General features: G+C 39.2%; 1 protein-coding gene across 1 annotated transcript in view; it reads right to left on the bottom strand.

Moving 5' to 3' along the window:
• The window catches only part of DGKI (diacylglycerol kinase iota), a 286,356-nt gene that overhangs the window by 101,929 nt on the left and 161,081 nt on the right, over positions 1 to 23,346 (bottom strand). The window contains exons 20-21 of the mRNA XM_029922877.1: positions 20,919 to 21,019; positions 10 to 89 (exon numbers count right to left, since the gene is read on the bottom strand). Of these exons, the coding sequence (XP_029778737.1) occupies positions 10 to 89; positions 20,919 to 21,019 (181 nt within the window). The remainder of the gene's footprint in view (positions 1 to 9; positions 90 to 20,918; positions 21,020 to 23,346) is intronic.

The raw sequence follows: 23,346 nt of genomic DNA, 5'->3' as shown, positions 1-23,346 counted from the left end.
GAAACTCACCTCCTGTAGGCGATCTATGTACATACGGCAAGTCTCCAAGTCACAGTCTCCACGCACAACTAGAATACCCAGAGGGATAGCTAAGGGGGAAGGAAAGAGAAAAGTCTAAAATAACATATTTGATTTTTCTAGATTGGCATAAATGTGTCTCTTATGGTTAAAAAGGTATCTCATAAATATAAGTAGTGTTTTGGACATTTCAATATCCAAAATTCTCCTTCAACCTCCCTTACGACACAATCTCTTTATTTCTGCAGTTATCCTACCTTTCCTTGCATGATCTGGTCCCTGGCCCCCTAGCCAGTCTTCCTTTTGTCTCAGTGGGCCTGGTAGGAAGGGATGTCATGGAAAGAGTGGACAGGCAGGACCAGGAAGGTGCTCACAACCAGCTAATAATTTACGCTGCACTTTTAATAGTCAATGTACAACCAGAGAGGAATTTAAAAATCATGATTCTGGACACTTACCCCCTTTCCCTTCTGAATGCATGGGGCTTAATCTTTCTGTCAGTTTGCAATAGTTCCCTATTCAAGAGACTCTACCTACCCAAGGCACTACTGCCTGGTGGTCAACACCAGAATTAAATAGGCATAAAATGTTTAAAAAAAATAAAAAAGCTCCGAGAAGGTTTATAGCTTAAAAATCCAACTGATTTTAAAGACGGTCAGTGTGAACATGGTAGTAATATGGCTTCAGGAAACAGGAAAAGCTCTTAAGTGCCTAAAATAGCCTATATATTTAGGAGGTGGTAAATGTTACACAAGGACTTTAATGGACAGAACTTCCCACTTCACATATAACTGAAAGATTCCTGCAATAAGGAAAAAATAGTCTTCTTCCCAAAACTTCAAAAAATATATTGCCTATTTCTGATTTGAAAAGTACAGTTACACTATTAAATCTATAACATAACCAAAAAAAGCCTTCAAGATTTCAAATTAAGCAACTAGAGACTAGCAAGCACATGACAGTGGTATTCACTAAAGATTTTCTAAATCTTTCACTCATTGACTTTTTAGAGCCTCATCATCAATAAATGGGTCTGAAAATGCAAAATGCTAGGGTATTAAAAATTAATAATACAGAAATAAAATACATTTAGAATGTATGGAAGAATCTTGAGGAACTCACAAAGTAGTAGAGAAGACATACATATAAACAAAAAATACTACCTAAAATAGATAGGGTATATAAAAGTATGAGCTTAGTCATTTGAAAACTATAGGACAGAGGGACTAATTCTTGCCCAAGGGTAGTTTTAGGTTCTCTGTTAAGATATGAAGCCCCATTGGCTCTTTTAGTTAGGAAAGTGAGGGGTGTCTAGAGAAAGAAATCACTTGTTTCTCAAGATTAGCTCCTAGATTGGCAACCTGACGGAACAGGGTATGGAAGTGACCTCTCTAGTGGAAACTAACGTCCTGCACACATAAAGCTGGAAAGCATCCACCATCTTGTAGAACTACGTAAGCATGTGAATGAATATAGACTTTCTCATCAAGAATGCTCATTTACCTTCACAATCATAATGTCTGGTAGGGCAATGGTAGACATTCAATAAAAGTTTATAAAAAGAGAGAGAAAGGCTTAGAGCGTGTTCAAGTATGAAAGAGAAAGCATGTCTTTAAGGGCTAAGTCAGCTTTCCACAGGAGGCAAAGACACACAGCTCTGGAGCAGGAGAGAGAGCATGCATTGGGTTGGGGCTTGCCTTTACCTATTCTTCCAGAAGCTAAGTGAGGGAGTCAGTAAGCAAAAACATGAGGAGCCCTGGAAGTGTCACATGTTTAGAGGAAATAATAATCTGGAAAAATAACTTTTGTCTTCTCTTTGAATATAAACAGAAACATCAAAAAAGTAATTGGCATGATAATCATGCGTTTTTAAAAGAAATGGAAGGGAAATTCAGTGAGGAGATTCCTAAAAGTACGATTAAAGTAATCAACCTTAGCTAGCCTACATAAGGTTACTTATTGAAGTAAAGAGAGAATAAAGATTTCTAACACTTGAGGAATAAGGAGGAAAATCTAGAATTTTTACCTAGAAGTCAGTCAAATGTTGTGGAAATAAATTATAGCTGTAATTAACATGATATAGCTCATGTTAGAATCCTGTTTAATGATGTTTTCTCTTAATTTCAAATGTGCCAATGTAGAGAAATAAAATTTGATCAATATCTATTTACCTAAATTAGGAGACACATTTTATAGAAATGCAGGAATCCTGTCAACATCTCTGATTTCCTTCTATTAGCAATGCTTGGAGTTAAACTGGTCATACATTCAATGTACTTGGTAGCAGATATTTTAAACTATAATTAGACAGTAGATATTCCAGACCTAGAATGAAGAAGGTAGAGCCAGGAAAAAGTTTTCAAAGATCTGTCATTCGTTTCTACTCTAAGTATAAAATCAGCTACTTTGCATTATTCCTCAAGAAGTCAATTAAGAGAAAGAGTGCTTTTGACTGATGTTAGCTATTAATTGAGCTTAAAAAAAAAGGCATTCTCGGCCACAATTTCATACCATGATTACTGACAAGTGCTGTCAAATTTATCCTGTGAAAGGAGTAGTGTGCAGTAGAAAGGATTTATAGTCATTCTTTCTTGAATCCAAATCCCAGAACTGCTTTAATCTTACAGAATTACTCACATTAGCTTTGGTTCTGCAAGCTCTTTGGTTCTACTCAATTCTTCTGATCCTTAAAGTGAAGACTATGGTATATAGGATAGGTATCTTCTAGGATTTAATGAAGATTAAATGCAACACTCTATTTATAAATGAATAACCCAAACATCAATGTTCTTCCTCCTGTACTCCCTTTACTATCTTTAGACCAACTTTAGCTAGAAAATGAATACATATAATCATATATCTTTCAGTTTATCAGGATTAGCTGGTAGTTCTATAAGATATATTACTGTTTTCTTAAAACTAATTTCTACTCTCTCTGTAATGGGAAAAGTAACTGTAGTATAAAAATATTGTAATCTGACAGTTCCATCTGGGGCTTGACATGGTGGCAAAAGAAGAAATTTGTGGAAAATTATCACCTTACTTTTACAATATTGACAACTAACTACCGCTTCACTGAAGTTCCCTTCATATTAATTGGGAGCAATGAAAGTGGTTATCACTTGAGCATTAGAGTCATTATCCCCAACCCTGATGATTCATCTTATTTTGGCCTTAGAGATTTTATTTAACTTCCAATAAGCAACAACTAATACTCAGCCTACATAATGGAACTTTTATTACAGGGACCAAATGGAATTTGTAAGTCCTAAGCAATAAAAACCAAGCGGTTTTTCAATTCAGATGGCAGATTTAACACTTCCTTTTCTCTTGTCTGAAATGCTACTAAATTAGAGTAAATGGGGTTTTTAAAGACATAAACCAAGAAAAGAGAGGAGAAACAGTGAGAAGAAAGTAACAGATAAAGCAGATGGAAAATTGGTACATGACCCATGGCCCCTCTACAGTCCGTTCCTAAACCATGGATACGAATGATGAGAATCAACAAGATTTGTATAGTAAAACCCTCAGAAGTCCTGCAAACTGGCAGCATCTGGTGTCTCAAGGAACTGGGGATGGAGGGGGCAGCTAAAATAGATCACTAGATTCCACCAGCCACTCTGAGCAGGTACAATTACTTTGCAGATGAGGATTTACTGTCTGCAGAATACAGAACCTCAGATTTCTTCCCTCACTAGGCTCTCCAAAAGCTGGTAGCCAGAACTCTGCCTTTTTGGAAAGAGATCTGAAGCCTCTTCTTGGGGAATCCACAGAAGAGTTAAAAGAAAATATTCCATCTATGAAATATAAACAGATTACATTAAAAGAAGATAAAGAATAGGAGGGGGGTGCCATGGTGACTCAGTTGGTTGAGTGTCCACTTTGGCTCAGGTCATGAACTCAGGGTTTGTGAGTTCGAGGCCCATGTTGGGCTCTGTGCTGACAACTCTGAGCCTGGAACCTGCTTTGGGTTCTGCGTCTTCCTCTCTCTCTGCCCCTCCCCCACTCAACTCTGTCTCTCCCACAAAAATAAATAAAACTTTAAAACAATCTATTTAAAAATAAAATAAGAAATAGGAGGAAGAAAAAGGAGAAGGAACATAATTCAGAGAACAAAAAAAATTCTTGAAAATGAAAAATTGATAGGATAAGTAGAATTTAATAGAAATAATAGAAGACAAAGTTGAAGAAATCTCCATAAAAGTAGACCACAAATACAAGGAGGCATAAAATATAAGAGAAATGCTAAGAAAAATAAGACTCAGCCAAGTGGCCCAACATTCAAATAACAGGAGTTCCAAAAACCAGAGAAAAGAGAAAGGAGTAATTACCAAAAATAAACAAAATTAAAAACTATTTCTTAGAACTGAAGAACAATAGCCTCAAACTAAAATGACTCGACAGGTGCCCAGCACGATAACAACAAAACAACAGTAAGACACTTTATTTTAAAATTTAAGAATAGTGGGGACAAAGAAGCATCTGTGAATTTCCAGAGAGGAATAACTAGACGGCATACAAAGGATCAAGGATTAGATGGTCTTAAACTATACAGGCAGCTACACAGTCAGGCAGGCACTGAAGCAATGCCTTCAGCATTTTAGACTTTTACACATGTCCCAAGCTATCAAACAAGTCCAAGGATTGAATGAAGGACACATTCTCTTTCAAGAAGCTACTGTAACAGAAGCTTCTAACAGAAGTTTGAGTTTGCAAAAGGATGAGGAATGCATGTAACATAACACATGGGGAATACAACAAAGAAGAGGAGTGAAGTAAACCTCCTAGGTGGGGCTAGACAAGCCCAGGATGACAAATACACCTGGGCTGCTAAACAATATATACTAGGGCTCTGTGACTCAAGAGACTGCTAAGCGGACAGCTGTCATCATTAAGATTTACATGATCTTTGGAGTTATTTTTGAACCCAAGGATAGAGCCCAGGCAAGTCTGAAGCAGTTTCTTTTAAAACATATATGTATGTTTGTGTATGTGTATGTGTGTGTGTGTGTGTGTAGCAACACTACATCACCCCAGATATACCCTACCTTAACCTGTTTTTGAGAGCAAGAGACGTTATAGTGAGGCAGAAGGTTACAGTGGAGCATACGAATTCAAAGTTCATTCCCTCTAACCGTATTTCTGCTTGATACCTAGAACGCATCCTAACACTCTCACCAATGTTTCTCAGCATTCAATCATTACCTTGTGCCCTAAATCCTCTTAGAATGGGCTCCTGTGCACCACCAGGGAAGCTGAAGATAGACATTGATGCAGAGACTCTTCATCTCTCCTGAGAGTCTTCATCTAAAAGTGAAATCATCACCTTTTCCTTACATGGTGATGTTTAAGTTGGTCACTCAGTCTGTCTATCTCTAGCTTGAACAGAATGCATTGAATTGGGCTGTTAACCTATTCAAAACACAAATAAAACTATCTCCAATGGATCATTAAAAGAAGGTATGAGACCTTAGAGAAAAGCGTCTCAGAAAATGGAAAGATTTGCAAAAATTGAGTTATAAGCCCTAAAAATATACATAAAAATATTAGAATTGCAGAGTCTCAAGGCTAAATTAAAACAGTCATGTTCTGAAAACAATAAATCACAGAGTTAAAAATTCATAAAATAGGGAAGTATTTTGAACAATGTGGTAAATCATCAAAAATATAGATAACCTTAGAATGCATTTATTTTATGTTAATGTTATTCAGAATACCCTTTTTAAAACCTGACATTTCCTTAAGCATCAATTTTAGATTTATTGACATAATCTATACAGTTCATGCCCAATACTCACTCTTTCTATCAACTTATACACGGACTTTAGAAACCAATAGTCTGGAAAAAGAAACGTTTCCTAGAAAATAACACAGGAGAAAAGCTAGGCAAGCTTGGGTTTGACAAAGACAGTTTAGATACAACACCAAAAGCATGATCCATGAAAAAGAAAAGTGATAAGTTGGGATTCATTTAGTCAAAACTTCTACTGTCAAAGATACTGTTAAAAAAATGAAAAGACCTAACAGACTGGGGGGAAATAGTCTTTGCAAAACATGTATCTGATAAAAGACTGGTATTCCACATATGCAAAGAACTCTTACAACAGTCACAGTCATTTGAAGAGTAGGGAAAGATGTGAACAGACATCTTACCAAAGAAGACAAATAAATGGCAAATAAGCACATGAAAAAGGTGCTCAACATCCTATGTCATTAGGGAATTGCAAATTAAAACAATGAGATAATGTTATAGACCTCTTAGAATAGGTAAAATTGAAAAACAAAATCTGACAACACCAAATGCTGGAGATAATGTGGAGCAACAGGCACTTTTACATCACAGATGGGAATGCAACATGGTGCACCCAGTTTGGAAGATCGCTTGGCAGTTTCTTACAAGACTGAACAAATTCCTACCAGCTGAAAATTATGTCCCCACAAAAATTTGCACATGAATGTTTACAGCAGCTTTATTCATAATCGCCAAAACTTGTACACAACAAACATGCCCTTCAATTGGTAAATGAATAAACGAACTCATTATCATACAATGGGATGTTATTCAGCAAGAAAGAGAGGTGAGTTTTCAAGCAACAAAAGACAATGGAGGAAGCTTAAATGCATACTGGTAAGTAAAAGAAGCCAGTCTGAAAAGGTCATGTGCTTCATGATTCCAACTACATGGTATTCTGGAAAAGGCAAAAGTATGGAGAGTAAAAAAAAAAAAAAAATGTGGTTGCTAAGGGTTACAGGAAAGGGATGGATGATAGGTATGGTACAGCCCAGAGGGTTCTTAATGTGGTGCAACTACTCTGATACTGTCCTAGTGAATACGTGTCACACATCTGTGAAAACCCATAAAACTACAGCATAAAGCACAAGCATGAATCCTAATGTGGAGTATGGACTTTAGTTAGTAATAATGCATTAACACTGGCTCATCAATTCGAACAACAAATGTACCATACTAAAGCAAGATGTTAATAACAGGGGATACTGTGGGGGGGGTGTGGAAGGTGGGTGGGTGGTGAGGGGATATATGGAACTCTGTGTACTTTCCACTTAATTTTTTCATACACGTAAAACTCTTCTAAAAAAATAAAGTCGATTCATGGAAAAACATAGAAACACAAGAGAAAAGAAAAAAACAGGCTCTGAGTTTCCTATAGATCGATACTTTGCTAATATCAAGAGAATCTACTTACATACAGAAAAACAAATGTTATCTACTTTCTTGGCCATAGTTTTAACACTATTCAAGAAGCCACAAAATGATGGGAAGAAGGGACTAGAAGTAAAATCAAGGAGGGAAGGCAGAGAACTCTAGAGAAAGGAAGGAAAGCCCTAAGGGAGGCTGGGAAGGGATGAATGGAATCTTCCTATGGTTCTCATTAGTTTTGAATATGTCAGGGTTATCGGGGAACTAAAGTTCGAACTTGATGGCTGACAATAATTAAAGAGAATGAGTTGGCAATGTTTCAATTCGATTTTTCCCCCTGGGTGCCACTGGTCTGTTTTACAACAACTTGTCATCATTAACTGCCACAGCTCAAATGGAATCAACAGGGGAAATGAATAGGCATATTAACATTCAAAAAGAAACACAACATCCTAAGAACTTTATACTTCACCAGGGCACAGCTGGGCTCCGTAAAATGTTTCATGATACCTGGTAACTGTGATTAAAAGTGATCCTAGAGTCTGGACTCCATAGCTTGAGCTTAATTTTTCCACGGTTAGTTCTAGGTGTCATCCACAAGATAAAAGTAAACTACGCAGTTGTCACTGTATTCTATGTGAGGACAGTATTTTGAAGGAGTGCTTTCTACAAAGCAGCGGTTTCTCTACAAAGCTGGGTTTCAAACTACAGATCAAATTCTGTTTCCTATCCTAATAGCAAACTCCCTGAGAAGGCAAGCCAAGAAACCTCCAACTCACTTTTTAAAAAATCCTCTTGAATGTTTCATCGTTTATAATCTCAAATAACAACTCCTGGTGTTCACTTTCACGCAGCTAGGCAACGGTGTATCGGATGTCACACAAAAATCTTTTTCAGGCCTATGAGTCCTCCACTTCATCGTTCAGCACATAAGCTTTAAGGATTTTCTTCTGCCAGAGACAGTGGTTGTGCTACAAGGTGAGGAGCAAAACTGAGTAAGACTCAGTACCCACCCTCAAGGTGTTACAGACCAGGAAAAGAAGAGGGATGTCAAACACATCTTCTTGATGATACACCCTGTGACTGCAACTCTGACAGATGAGACTCTAGTGTGTTTAGGATGCAGAGAAGCTGTACGGTTCTTAGGTCAGGACACACTTCACAGAGAGTTACCCCAAAAGAAGACAATAAGGGAGTCGGACAACAGAGACAAGAGGTTCTCAGGCATAGGAAACTCTCTTAGTCTTAGACCATCCTTAGATTCTAAGAAACCAAGGCATGAAAAGCAGAAAATGTTCTAGACTTACAAAAATACGTGGGTGCAGAGTACAAGGGGATGAGGTCAAGGCCAGAAGTTTGTGGGGGGTTTTTATGCTAAGGAGTGGAACCTTTATGCTCAAAAGGAAGGGCAGATGCTATAGGGTTTCCAACAGATGATAAAGGTTTCAGATTTACATCAGCCTAGAAGGCTTAATGTCACCCTCAGCTTTACTGTACTTGACATGGTGCCTGACCTCTCAGTTCTCATTTAGAAGACTTTCAATTGTGAAGTATTTCTCTGTCTTTTAAGATGCTGTTTTCTCCTAGCCTCTCAGACTTTTGCAAGCTTAGCGTGTCTTTCTCAAAGACCCAGGAGGCATCTCTATGATGCCTTCAAGGAAGATCATGTCCTGATCTTCGAGGCTCTATAGGTGGATAGGAGCCTCGAACCAACTGCTACTAATTAGCAGCAAATACGGATAGACGCATCACAGGGACTAGCCTCCTGCTAACGTTCTCCACTACTTTTCTACTCCCTCACCCCGGTGCTTAGAGGGCTGAGGAGGGAGCGGGGAAAGGGAAGGGGGTGATTGTCGTGGAGGGGGGCGTTTGCAAGGAAGAGCACTGGGTGTTATATGAAAACCAACATGGTAATACACTATTTAAATAAAAAAAAGAATTCTCCCGCCTTTTGTTACAGCAGAGTTGACTCTGTTCTCTATTGCAGTCATCTTGCATAAATTCTTCCTAGCCTGTTTAATTGTTCCGGGGCAATTTTTCTTTGACATTTTAGAAAAATCATTGGCAGAGATGTGGAAGACAAGGTGAGTGGCAGGAAGGTGAGTTAGGAAGTAAAGGGGAGGAGCAAGGGTGAAGCCCAGAAGAGAGGAGTGGCACAAAGGTAAGAAAGAAGAGACATGTGGGGGAGAGATTAAAGTCAAGGAATCAACTCCATGAACAATTGGAGAGTGAGAAGGAAAAGACACAAGGGTGACTCAGGGTTGTTTACAGTGGCCATGGCAGCTATGACCTCCCTGCAACCCCCCTAACGCCACAGTGGCCTGTTGCCTGTTGAGCTCGTGAGAGAGTGGAGGAAACAAAGAAGGTGAGATGAGGGGCACCGGAGGAGTGGGAGGAGGGACATTAAGAGAGAGAGAGGTAGAGATGGATGGATGGGTTATGAAAACAATATAAAAGTGTCTTTTGTAATGATGGATGACAAAGACCACTTATAAATTTCTCAAAGGCAGTTGGTAACACTTAAACTATCTGAAAGGGGTTTCTGAGTTAGATTGTTGTTATGAGCAGAATTCTTAAGAATATTCTCAAGACTGGGGGTGCCTAGGTGGCTCAGTTGGTTAAGCATCCGGCTTCAGCTCACATCATGATCTTGCTGTTTGTGAATTCTAGCCCCATGTCAGGCTCTGCGCTAACAGCCCAGAGCTTGAAGCCTGCTTCAGATTCTGTGTCTCCCTCTTTTTCTGCCCTTCCCCCATGAATGCTCTGTCTCCTTCTCTCTCTCTCAAAAATAAACATTAAAAACTTTTTTTTTAATATTCTCAAGTCAGGAGAACTAAGAATAGAGGAAGAAAGAGGGAAGAAAGACAATATCTTAATGCCCCTTCCCCAGAAATCCATCCAAAGTCCATACTGCAGTCCCCCAGGAAATAAAAATTAATCAGTAATAGGTCCTTTTCTTTTCCTCTTTGTAATCACCAGCATACAGGACATAATAAATGGAAAGGCAGAAGTGACAGAGAAATCCAGAAAGAAAAGTTAAAACAGTCTTCTGAACAAAAATGGAAGAAGTCAGATGGAGAATGCAACCCAATCATGCTAATATGTTTAAAATTGCACAAGTTTTCTTTTTCTCTACCTCTGATGAATTTGGTTCATGCGTTACCATTGATAATCTAGGAGAAAGTATGGCAAAGGACAATACTCTTATAATAATAGAAACCAAAGTTCCAGATGAAACAATTCTAAGAAGTGTTATAATCATCCAACTTAATATGGAAGATTACCAACAATGATATAAATTTCTATTTTTGATGGAAATAAATTCATTTCAATGAAATTTCCTAACGTCACATACAATGAAATTCTAGTTAAATTCTATAAGGACAAAATGTGTTATAAAATTCCTTGGGATTTATTCCCAGTGTGAAATGTAATAGCAGCTTTTAATGGTGAGTTCTAGAACATACTTGACAATGCACACTAGAAAACAAATGAAACGTTAAATATCCAACAGCAAAGATTCTTAACTGTTCCCAAAACTAAAATACTCAAAATTATGGTTAGAGACACAAGTTCAAACATTTTTCATGTTCTTTTTGCATATTATACCTCCCATTGTACTGAATGGTGATGGACAAGGTCACCAACAGTTAGATACTGAGGACACATTCAATCACGCATCTCTGAATTTCTGAGTTCATTGGATACATGTGTAGAATTAATGACAGATGTCCTAAAATCTTCTGAAGAAGCCTAAATCTCTTTCTGGAAGCAAAAAGAATAAACTAATTATAAGTAGATAGTCACCACGGAGAGATGTGAAATAGGGCAGATTTAAGCAAACGCATCTTTAGAATCTGACAACTCCGGGGACTCTCTAATTCTATTTGTCAGTGACTCCAGAGTAGGGCCATGGATCAGTGCTTCATGAAAACCACTAAGTATTATCAAGAAAGAGTGCTTTCCCCAGGATGAACTATAAACAGCCTACATCTTTTACCTATGTTAGTAGCACATACTATTGCTGTTCTGAGTCAACCTGCAGAGAGGTTATTTTCAGATTAGCACACACTTCTGTCCAGTTAAATAGTTTCACCAATAAAATATGGAATACAGAGAAGAAATGCCCATCTTGTTGACCACCAAACTCTGGAGTTAACTCCGACTCCAGGGTTAGGCTAGAAATAGCCTGAAATTTAGACTGTCTTTCATTTAGGTTTCCAACTTTAATCACTCAAATTCCAAATGGAGAATATTTAGCTTAGTAATAGCTCATGTCAAAAAAGAACTTTTAAGAAAAGGTCATCATTAACATTTTGTGTTTCTTTTAGCTAATTCTGACACATCTAAAGAAGGTAACTTATATTCCAATTCTCTGAGTTTGGAATGGTAGGGCCAAAAAATACAAAGAAAACTTTGGAAGCTATTGGTCATATGAGTCTAATCCCTAGCACCTAGAACAGTGCTTGGTACATAGTAGATATTCAATAAATGGTTGTTAATGAAGAAGTAAATGAAGGGACTCAAGGATTTCTAGTGTGTGGGTGGTTCCTTCCTGACCTTAGTTTAAAAATCAGGTGCTCAGTGGCATAAATGGGATGACGCTTTTAGAACTGAAGTGCCCCACCCAGATCCAGGATGGGACTGAGGTACTCATTCCATTGGCTCTTGGCTCTACTGATAGCTTACCACTGAGTCCCTCACTAGGAAGGAAGCTACCCTGCTCAGGGTTTGCGTCCTCCCAAGAAAATTATCTTTATTTCAACTGAGACAACCCTAAGTGGCCATCCCAGCAACTGTTACAGCTCAACTCTGTCCTCTGCCTGATGCTACTTTCCTCTCTTTTCTCAACTGCTGTTTTCTCTTGGAGAATCCTCAATAAACCTCCTTCATGTAAAACTCAGAAGCCTCAGAGTCTGTTTCTGAGGAAACTCAACCAATAACAAAAACTATGATCCCAATCTCTCTTTTTTTTTAAACACATTTCTAGAAGTGACAGCTATGTCTTTATAAAGAAGTAAGAGTGCATATTAGGAAAATAAATTGGGGGCACCTGGATGGCTCAGTTGGCTAAGCGTCTAACCCCACACCACTCACATGTTAATATGATGAACAAAACAGAAACAATTTTATACAAGGCTCTTGAAAGGATGTCTTTAAAGAGAAACCAAACTGCCATCTGAGCTGATACCCTAGGGTTGCCTCAGGAAGGTCCCAACAAAATGAACTAGGATGGAGTGTGAGCAGTAAATACTGGTCATTATTTTGTGTGTGCACACAGAATAAACTAATGAAAATAAAAAAAAATATTCCTTTGGGCAGAGACTTGAGAATATACCTAGAGTTGATGGTTCTCATTACCAAACTCTAAGTTTTAACAATGAGAGAAGGATCAAATATCAACACTTTAGGCTTATTTTTTTGTCTGAGACTTAAGGTCATTGGCATCGAATTTACCGCAGCTCTGGAAGCACGTCTTTTCTTATAAACAAAGCAATGCTTTGGATTGTAAATGGAATTATATTACAAAGGGATTTATATTAAAAATGAGATCATCATCTTCTAGTCTAATATTCTCCTGGTATCTGAATCTTTGAAGTTGGAAAGAAAGAGAGTACACTCATTTTTGTTTGTTTTTTTAAACATTTTTTAATGTTTATTTTTGAGAGAGACAGAACCAACACCAGGGAGGGGCAGAGAGAGAGGGAGACACAGAATCTGAAGCAGGCTCCAGGCTCTGAGCTGTCAGCACAGAGGATACCACGGAGCTCAAACTCACAAACCAGGAGATCAAGACTTGAGCCCAAGTCAGATGCTTAACCAACTGAGCCACCCAGGCGCTCCTGAGAGTGCACTCATTTTTTTAAGTCAAGACCTCTAGGAACTGATGAGCTGGACTCTACAGACACTTATGAAAAGCCAGTGAATTAAATGACCTATATCTAAAGTGCTGCTCAGCAATCCTGCCTGGTCCATTCATTGTATTGCTCTTCAAACTGATTATTTCCAACTTTCTCTGCTCTTCCTGAACACTGATACTCTCCCGTCCCCACCATTAGCTAGTAGCCTTACTTCTTATTTCACTGAGAAAATACAAGTCATCAGAACGGAACTTCTTCCAAGTACCCTAACCTACAAATTCCCTGTCTGCGTATCACTCCTCTGCCTTCCTGCTCTGTACTCTGCACAGCCTGCCTCCAGCCCTCGCTGGGCACGAGATCCCATCTCCACCCACACAGACCATTCCCCCTGCAGTTGACCTTCTCTCCTCAATCGAGTTTTCCCTCTCCAGTAAATGCACCCCGTCAGCAGAGACAGCTACACTATCTTACAAGTAGAAAAATGTCCTCCCTAGAGGCCGCATCCCCTTCTGGCCACCAGCCCATTCTCCCCGCCCCTCTACAGCTAAACATCTAACAAGAGCAACCCGTGCAGAGTCACTTCCTTCCCTCCTGTGTGCACATCTACCCACTCTGTTCACCTTTTCATTCTGCAATCTCTCGTAAGGTGACTAGTAACCACCTTCTGCCCAAACCCAATGACCAGCTCTAAGCATGCAATTCTTCCTTCACCTCTCTGACTGGGGCATTTACAGAGTTCTCTCAGTGTCCTCTCATGAAACATTTTTCTCCTCTTGGCTTGCAATCAACAAGCTATTGTTGTTTTTTTCTAGCTCACCACGTGCTGCTTCTTGGGCACTGCGAATCCTCTACATCTCCCCTACCTCTCTTTGCCAAGTTGCTCAGCCCAAAACCTCAGAGGTTTGGGGGAGAATTAAATTCTATGATAGGAGTAGAAGTGTTAAGACATTTACTTGCTCACAGTGATAGTACACTATGAGTTGACTATTATGTTTACTTATTATGACATTTTAAATGAAAAGATCAATATAAGATACAAAGATGGGGAAGAAGAGTAAGAAAACATAAGCACTGTGGGTAAAATGCCAGCTCATGGAAACAGGAAAAGACAAACGCTCACAGAGGGATGGACAGTGCCTTTCAGAGAACAGACTGATACCATTTAACTCCTGTGACCGATTTCAAAATGGAGCATCTACCTCCACCAAATGGAGGCCTTATCTCTACTGAATAGCCCAGTTGTCAACATGTTAAATGAGGGGGAAAAGACTCAATTTTAGATGAAGCAATCAACAGGGAAAAAAAAGTCGGTATATTAATACCAAATTCGTGGAGCAAAATGCACACACACAATTTTCTAATGTTCACATTCATTATGAGTGATGCCCATGCTTTAACAACTTAGGAAACATGTCAGGAGGAAAAATATTAAATCCTAGTAATTTCCATAGGGCTAAGCATTTTTATAATATTAGGAAACACCTAGTTTAACCACTGGCTTTTGCAGATAAAGTGCCTAAAGCCTGTAGAGGATAAATGGACTGCCCAGGGTCATATAACTAATTAGTGCTTACATTGGCTTTTCTCATTCTTGCTTATATATTCCCATCCTTTTCTCCAGTTACTTAAGTGATGTTTGCTAGGAAAATAGGTACCTTGTGTTTCCATAGCCCTGCTCCAGTTCCCATCACAGGGGGAAAAAATTCCAGCGAATCAGGGACTATTTCTGTTTTGTTTTGGTTTTTTTCCTCACCATGGTTTGCTTAGAGTTACCACTCAGTAAATGTGTATAGAATAAGTGATACTGTAATGTTCAATGTCCCAGTTTCACCTTCCAATGCTCAGCATTAACGTGTATCTGGCATACACTTGTTGCAAATATATAGTTTCTGGAAGCATGAATGCAACTTGACAGAATGGCTCCACCATTTTGACAAATGTATTACGTTCACTTGAGGTCGAATATGGAAACTGGAAAGAATGAAAATTCCAGTGATCCACCTCCCTTTGAAGATAGCTTAACCTTAGTGACTCACAAAAAATAGCATAGGGAAAAAGAAAAAAATGGTAACTTTACAGAGAAGAAACCTACCAAATACAAGAAATGATCAGGTAGCCATCATCACGGATGTCAGGTGATATCATGTAGCCCTGATATAATGGGACAAAAAGGAGACTTCACCTCTGCAGTACTTGTTTTTCAAGAATCCACAACTCCAGTCTGGTGATGAGTAAAACAATAGATATCACCAGTGGGGTATATTCTACAGGATACCTGGCCAGTATTTCTCAAGACCATCATGGTGGGGGTGTGGTGGGGGAGGAGGAAGACTGAGAACTTGAGAAACAGAGAAGCAGAGCAAAGGAGGCTGGGAGGACATGCCACGTTAACCCAATGCAGGGTGAGAACCTGGACTGGATTCCAGAATACAAAGTACGGAGTTTAGTTAATAATAATGAAGCTAATATGAGGTTCTTTCCCAAAGGCACCATGGAATACAAAATGTTCAACAATAGGGAAAATAATAGGGTGAACAGTATACAGGGACTCCCAGTAGTACCTTCCTCACTTTTTTAGAAATCTAAATTCCAAAATAAGTTTTATTTGTTTTTTAAATCTAAATTCTAAAATAAGTTTTATTTGTTTTTTAAATCCGTGCTGGATACCAGATGATGTACATATGAAACTGTCTCAGAACTTAGGCAGAGCACCTGGGTGGCTCAGCTGGTTGAGCATGCAACTCTTGATTTCAGCTCAGGTCATGATCCTAGGTCATGGGATTGAGTCCTGCATTGGATTCTGCACTGAGCATGGAGCCTGCTTAAGATTCTCTCCGTCCCTCTGTCCCTCTCTCCCTCTCTAAAACAACAACAAAAAATTTTTTTTAATGAAGTGTGTAGATATCTGGCCAGATCACCAAATATAGGCATTCAGTGTGTATATGTCTCCTGTGTTTAAACATCTAGCCATGGAAGCATGCTTGCACTGGCAGACACAATAAACGTATATCAGATGATTAATTGTATTCTCTCTTGCCGTAATCCTTCTGTGATATCTATCAGTGTTTCCAGTGCTGTTTTTGAAAGTGAGAAAGTGAATTGGAAGCATGTGCACTTTGAGGTGAGAGCCATGCGTGGGAGAGGTCAGCTGGCCCTTGGACCTGAGGCCTGAGGGGCAGCCAGCACGCCCGGACCGCGTCCTGGGCGATGGCAACCGCAACAATCTTAGCCACCACTTTGGAAAAGCAAGCTGGCGTGCCATCTTTGCACAGCGGTTTCATCCACAAGATTGCATTCCACCCTCTCATTCCTGCCGCAGTGCTACTCCCATTTGAGAGATGAGAGTTGCGATCATCAGAGAGATTAATTCCTTGGCCAAGGTTGTAAGTGTGATTCAAATCAAACATTTCTGACTCTTCCACTAAATCAGTGAACAAAAGACAAGGGAATTTCATTAAAATAATTGTCTAAGCTATAGTCCTAATATCATTAATGTTTGCCAGAGAATAATATACTGTGATATTATGCATTATATAAACTCATAAACATCCATATAATTCCCATTACACTGAAAAAACATAAAGGGCTTACTGAACATTATACTTTATATACAACAAATGTTAGCCCTCTCCTACCTCTAGAGGCTACATCTATTTTCAATAAGTTCCCAATTTGGTTTTGCTTGTGTTTTAGGGCCTAGACTTGTATGAAGTATCAGGGTAATTCAAAAGTGCAGAGAAGCTAATGCCAGAAGTCAAATATAGCCAATTTACATGAGATAATCTTGGCCAGTATCAAGCTATTCTAGATAGAAAAATGGATGTCGCATCAATGAAACTCCTTTGGGGTTAGAAATATAACAGATCTTCACAAACTAATCATCCTTTTCCTAGACTATATGATTACATGCTTTATTAAGGGCTCATTTAATACACTTCATTCAGATTATGGGAGTAAGTTTCAGCTATCATTATGGATTTAGGTTAAGAATATTTTTGAACACGACCACTTTATGTGCTACTTTTTAAGTTGAATAGACTTTCCTCTTGTACATAACCGTTATCATGATGGTTAATAGTTCATATATCCAGTAATGAGATTCTAATTATTTTCACGTAAGTCTGAAATTTACCAGCAAGAGCCAAGGAAGGGACTAACCCTCTTCATGCTAGGATTTTAGGGGGAATGCCCCCACGTGAGTTAGAGCTAAATGGAAGGGGGATGAAGATCCTTGGAATAACGTAGTCATCTTTCCCTATGCTAAAATAAGGAAAGTAATTAAAAGAGCTGCCATCTGTAATGACCAAGGAGCACTGCTGTAAGGACAAAGTCTGAACCTAAGACTACCTTGCAGTATCCAATCAGGAAAGGCCAGCTACCTCTCCCCACATCCCTAAAGGTGAGGCCTACAGATAGAAAATTTAGATAGGACCCTGTTACCTAATGTTAAAGCTAACCTGATAGTCACCGAATAAGACCCTGAACTCACACTGTAATTGGTTAATTTCAAAGATACTCTAAATGTTGTAATTGGGTCCCGCCAAAAGTAACGAACGCTCTGAACGATGTGTATGGTTAAAGTTGCTGCCAATTCTGTTGTACCATTATGATTGGGTCACTGTACCTATGTCACAATTTCCTGTAACTCCCCCTTCCCAAACCCCATAAAAACCCCACTCAGCCCTTGTTCGGGGCTCTCAGCACGGATCCACTGCGTTGGTGAAGGCTGTGAGACCGAACTTAGGCCCGGCGAGCCTGAGCCGTAATAAAACTTTCCTTTGCTTTTGCACGCGTGACTCGGTCTCCCTGGTGGTCTCTGGTTTTTGGAGGTGAGATTGAAATCTTGGGCATTACACTGCCTTACGAGTGCAAGTAGGGCTTTGTTAGGCAACAAACACTGGGGTTGCAATCTAATACAAATAATGACCCAGACACATGAGCAAGATCTGTTAAACAGTGATGGCCAACAGCCACACACGGCAGGGAGGAATCCCTCGGTGTGTCATCAAGAAAGGGAACTGATTTTCCAAGCCTGGTAATGCAGCACTGCCCTCGTTTAGGCTTTGTGTGTTGACAATGAATAAATGGCCTAAGAGAATTCACTCTCTTTGGGATGCAGGTCCAGTCCTCCAATCCCTTTTAGCTAGATGTTTTCTGTGCATTTTATTTAATAATGCTTCTGAACGAACAGATCTAGTTGGGCACTGTATATCACATATGGACTTGAATTGGTTTTTTTCCTTTATACTCAGTTTGAGCTCTGCCAGCCTTCTGATGAATCTGTAGTTGGTTATGAGTTGGAATCAGGCAAGAGAGTGTGAGTAAGAAATCAAATATTTAACCCTAAAGGACAAACTTCCTTGAGCAACCACATTTTAGATGCATCATAACTACATATGAAACACGGATGCCTGAATTGGCCATCTTTACTTCTAATTAATATATTGTTTCCTTCAAATTCAAATATTTAGAATTAGATGACTCCTTGAGGGGCGCCTGGGTGGCTCAGTCGGTTGGGCCTCTGACTTCGGCTCAGGTCAGATCTCACATTCATGGGTTCGAGCCCCGCGTCAGGCTCTGTGCTGACAGCCAGCTCAGAGCCTGGAGCCTGCTTCCAGTTCTGTGTCTCCTCTCTCTGCCCCTCCCCCCCTCATGCTCTGTCTCTCTCTGTATCAAAAATAAATAAAACATTAAAAAAAATTTAGATAACTCCTTGATTCCCTCTTGGAATGTTTCTTTGTCCTTCTGGGACTGAAAGACACCATTGAATTTATTGAATTTATATTTATACCACGTTACCTCTCCCAACTGGACATAAGAAGTTTCCTTACAGAAAAGCTTTATCACATAAGATATGATGAGTAAAGCACTTGCCAGGAAATGTCACCTTCTTGTAAAAACTCAAATCACAATTACCTCTGGCAATGGTGGGCAGATAATGCCACAGAAAAGATAGAACAGATCATTGAAATCCACAGATAAGCCTCAAATCTCATTTCAGCCCCAAATTTCAAATGCTTCCCTATTCCCAACTGACTTTCTTGAGAGTTGATGGTAAGCTAAAAAATATCACTGACTTCAAATCCATTCTTTTTTAAAAATTTTTTTAAAAATTATAAGCTATTTGCCTACAGGTTTGAAATGAGAAGGAACATAAAACACTCTTTATAATTTGCAGCCTCTAAAAGTCAGTCTAACTTACACCCTGAGCTACACCTCCCAAGGAAAATATGTATGCCCATCATGTTGTGAGTTACATTAGATTTGTGCTAGTCTGTATTGATAATCTTGTTTATATTAGAAAAAATAGTGTCATTTATAGAAGAGAGAAGTGTAAAAGTTCAGGAAATTGCTCCTTTTCCACTTCAAACTTTCCCATCATGAAGCAGTTGGCGGCTCAGGTGGTCTGGTAAGCATCTGACTTTGTCTTGGGTCATGATCTCACAGTTCATGAGTTGGAGCCTTACAATGGGCTGTCTGCTATCAGCACAGAGCCTGCTTCAGATCCCCTGTCTCCCTCTCTTTATCCTTCCCTCACTCGCTCTCTCTCTCTCTCAAAAATAATTAAACACTTAAAAAAAAAGCTTTCCCATCAAAGGAAATGAAAGCGAAGAACAGATGTTGGGGGGAAGGCTGAGGAGAAGCTAGAAGGTACTGATGTTTAAGGAAAAGAACAAGAGGGTTAAGGAAGCGGAAGGGACAGAGGGAATTGAGAAAGGAGAGATTTCACGCAGAATTCTCTGGGAGGCTCAGTGACTGGATGGACTACCAGGGAAGTGGGTCCTCGCTCAGTACCACTTCCAGATTGGAAAGTCCCTGCAACTATCTCTTAAATGGACCCTGGGTTTCAAGATTTCCATCCACTAAATCCCACTGCAGGATCACAGGTTCAGAAATCAGAGCCTGGAAGTCCTTTTCCTGGGAAGGTGTCCCTCCTCTGATCCTGCCAGTGTTAGCTATTTGTGTCTTCTATAACTCCAGGTAAGTCCATGCCTAGAGCTAGTTTGGGCTTTTAGTTCATAAACCTCTGGTTCTATATTAAACTCCTTCCTTTCTGTTGGCATCCCTGCCTGTACCCTTGGACACTGGTCCTGATCTTCCCTGACTTTACTGTTCTTGATTGTTGTCCCCCACAATTATAATGAAGCCAAGAATACTACTAACTAACACACCTGTGATCTTAACATCTTCTGGCCTACTTCACCTGGTTACCTCATACATCACAATGACTGGAAACAAAAAGTGCCCAATAAATCCTGAGTGATAGACAAGATGAACTAAAAACTAGTTATTCATTTAAAAAAGCACATGAAAATATGAACATTGAGAAGTATTCAGATGCTGAGTCAATTTGAGATTTCAGGAATAACAGTACCTCACCATCTATGAATCCCTTTATCATGACATTGAGTACTCTGTGGGCCCTCTTACATTATGCAATCACATAATAACTAGAAGGGTTAGACATGTCTTTACAGATGTTGTCACATCTGCATAAAATATGAAGATAATATTTGGTAATATAGGCTCCAGGAAGAGACTCATGCTCCAGCATTTTCTACATGTTACTATACCATATGCCATTGGGCAACCTTCTGCTTTCTCGTTTTAGGTAAACTTGAGACTAAAGTGGTTAATAAACCACGAGATCCTAAGTTGGCATCTTGCAAATAATAATTTTATTCTCCTGCTTTCCTTTCCCCAGTTCCATTTTCTTCAGCCCATAAATCACCACTTGGCATTCACGTATTACTATGCTTCCCTCCATTTCTCTAACCATTGTTTTCAGACACACAATGAATCTATCCATCAAGCCAAGGAGAATCAAGAAACTGAAGATAGACTGATCACATGAAATCAACAGGGCACTTCCAACTTACAAGCTTCCCGAAGTTTCTCTTTGTCGTAGTGGAACCCTTCATAGTCTTGTAAACTGATTTTGTTCACCCGGATCCTCAGGCGGTCTGGGACAGACTGGGGACTGCAAAACAAGAACCGAGTAGTCAGACATAAATTATAAATCTGGAGAAACCTCAAGTTTCTGGAATTTAGGTAAGAACACGGAAATAATCGGAAAAAGCTTCTGGAAGCGACTCCTATCCTATTTGCTTTTAACTTGTTAAAAATTCTAATAAGATCATGTGTTTAGTTCCATGATGAATGAGACACAGCTAATCTGAAATACTGAGAAGTGGTGTAGAGCTATAAAAAACTGCTGTACACAAACACGCCCATTTCAGTCTATTATGGCAGTTTGACCCTCAGAAGAAACAAAGCAAAAAAAAAAAAAAACCCACAAAAAAAAAGAAACCAAAAACAAACAAACAAAAAACTATAAAAAGCAGACCAAGAATTGAGAATATATAGGACTGAGCTCAAAATAGCTCCGGCAGTCAGTCTCAGCACCTCTTGCTCAAGGCTTATGACAATAACTGCTGCCTGTGAGGAGGACTTTGAGTGCCCCAAAAGAAGGGGAAAAATTAAAATATGTAATGTACTTTAGAAAGGGAATGAAGTTGCAATTCATTTTACCAGAATTCAAGACACACGTTAAACCAAAGTGGGTTGTGCCAAGCTTTCTGAAGCATCCTATTCATTCACAGAATGTCTTAACCGGGTTCCATGGGTTTTAAGTAATATTTTCAGGTTAGTTTAATCACTGGCATTAGTTGAGCGTAACTATTTAATTTTCACCAGCACTCCTACGGATCAAAACATTTCTTCAATGGATTAATATATCAAAACGTCCACTTCTCCTTCATGATTACCTTACACTTAGATTTCATTGGTTCAGATAATTTTAGCAAATAGAGGATTGGCTCTCCTTTCTTGTATTATGGGATAAAAGTCACAATTGACCCAAGGAGAAAGAATAGTATTGCTCTTCATTTCACTAAAGAAGAGAAGGAATGGAAAAGAGAAAGGAGGGAAAAAAGAGAAGAAGAAGAAGAGGGAAGGAAGAAGAAAAAGAGAGATGGAAGGAGGGAGTGATTAAACATCGTCTGCACACGGCAACCCCCACCGCAAACACACACATGCACAGGATTTCACTGCAACTCTGGGAAAAGGAGGGAGAAATAATTCAATCTTTCTCGTGTCTGTTGCCTCATCGTAGGGCAAAGTATAGCAACTCCCTCCAGGTAGACTCCTGCTCTAGTACCTTAAAACAACATCCATATCCAACTATGGATACATATGTGCATACTCACACATAGTTCTCTTCCTCTCCCCCGTGCAAAGGTATTTAGATAGAAGTGCATACATTCTAAAGAGAGACGGTGGACAAATAAAAATGTCTGAGGTTCACTGGGTTAAACACTAAGCCAATAAGAAAGGACAAGATGGATATTTCCAAGGGCAAGTTTTGAGAAGACAAGTCCATAGATCGGCCCATTCAAAGTGTGTCTGTTGGATGTCCACTTTGAAATGGGCATTACACTGGACATGGAATAGGCTTTGATAAATAAAACTGGTGTAAGCAGTGATGGGAAAATATGATGTGAAGGAATATTTGGAAACTACAACATACCTTAAATATCATGCATACCAGTCCATCATTTACAGGTAGGGAAGCTGAGGTTCAGAAAGGTAAAGTGATTTTTGGTCACATAGCTTCTAAGTGGCAGAGCTGGGAGCAGAGTCTTGGACTCTTCCCTCGATTTCATGCTTGTTTTATTATATGATGCCAAAAACACCATTGATGTGATGGCAAAACCATAGAACCTGAACTAACAAAGTCAAATGATCTCTATGTGATGTTCTGACTCTTATCAATAAGGAATCAATGGACGGAAAGTTAAGTAGACTGTGGTATACTGAAACAAGAGGACACCGGGCAAAGACTACAGATGAGTGTGTAGATCTGCATTCGTTTGGAGGGAAGTTCGACTATAACATTGTGAAGTGAAAAAAAAGTTACAGAAAATTATATCTGGAATAATCTCCTTCACGTGAACTATGGAACTTCGGCATCTGTAAATGTACGGTGTCTGGAGAAAACGTTCAGTAAGCTATCCCAAGCAGTTACCTCTACATAATGGGGTTTAGGGATTCTTTCACACTGACTATCATCCTTTTTAGGAAAAGATTTTAAAATTATGTTAGTATGTAAATGAATGATAATTCAGAAGCAGAGTAAAAATAAGAGTTACAGCAGAGTGTTAGGTATTAGATATAAATAGATGGGAAAGGATAGGGAAGAACTTAAGCAATTAACAGAGTGACCAAACAGTGTATCAAATTCTTATCCCCAAACGAAGAGGGGTCTGATCTTTTTATTTTCAAGCTCACCCTAGTGACCTGCAAAGA

The sequence above is a fragment of the Suricata suricatta genome, chromosome 2 (genome assembly GCF_006229205.1).
Source record: "Suricata suricatta isolate VVHF042 chromosome 2, meerkat_22Aug2017_6uvM2_HiC, whole genome shotgun sequence".
In the NCBI taxonomy this organism is placed as follows: Eukaryota; Metazoa; Chordata; class Mammalia; order Carnivora; family Herpestidae; genus Suricata; species Suricata suricatta.
Note: the sequence above shows the minus strand (reverse complement) of the source record. Positions and strands in the feature narration are given on the sequence as shown.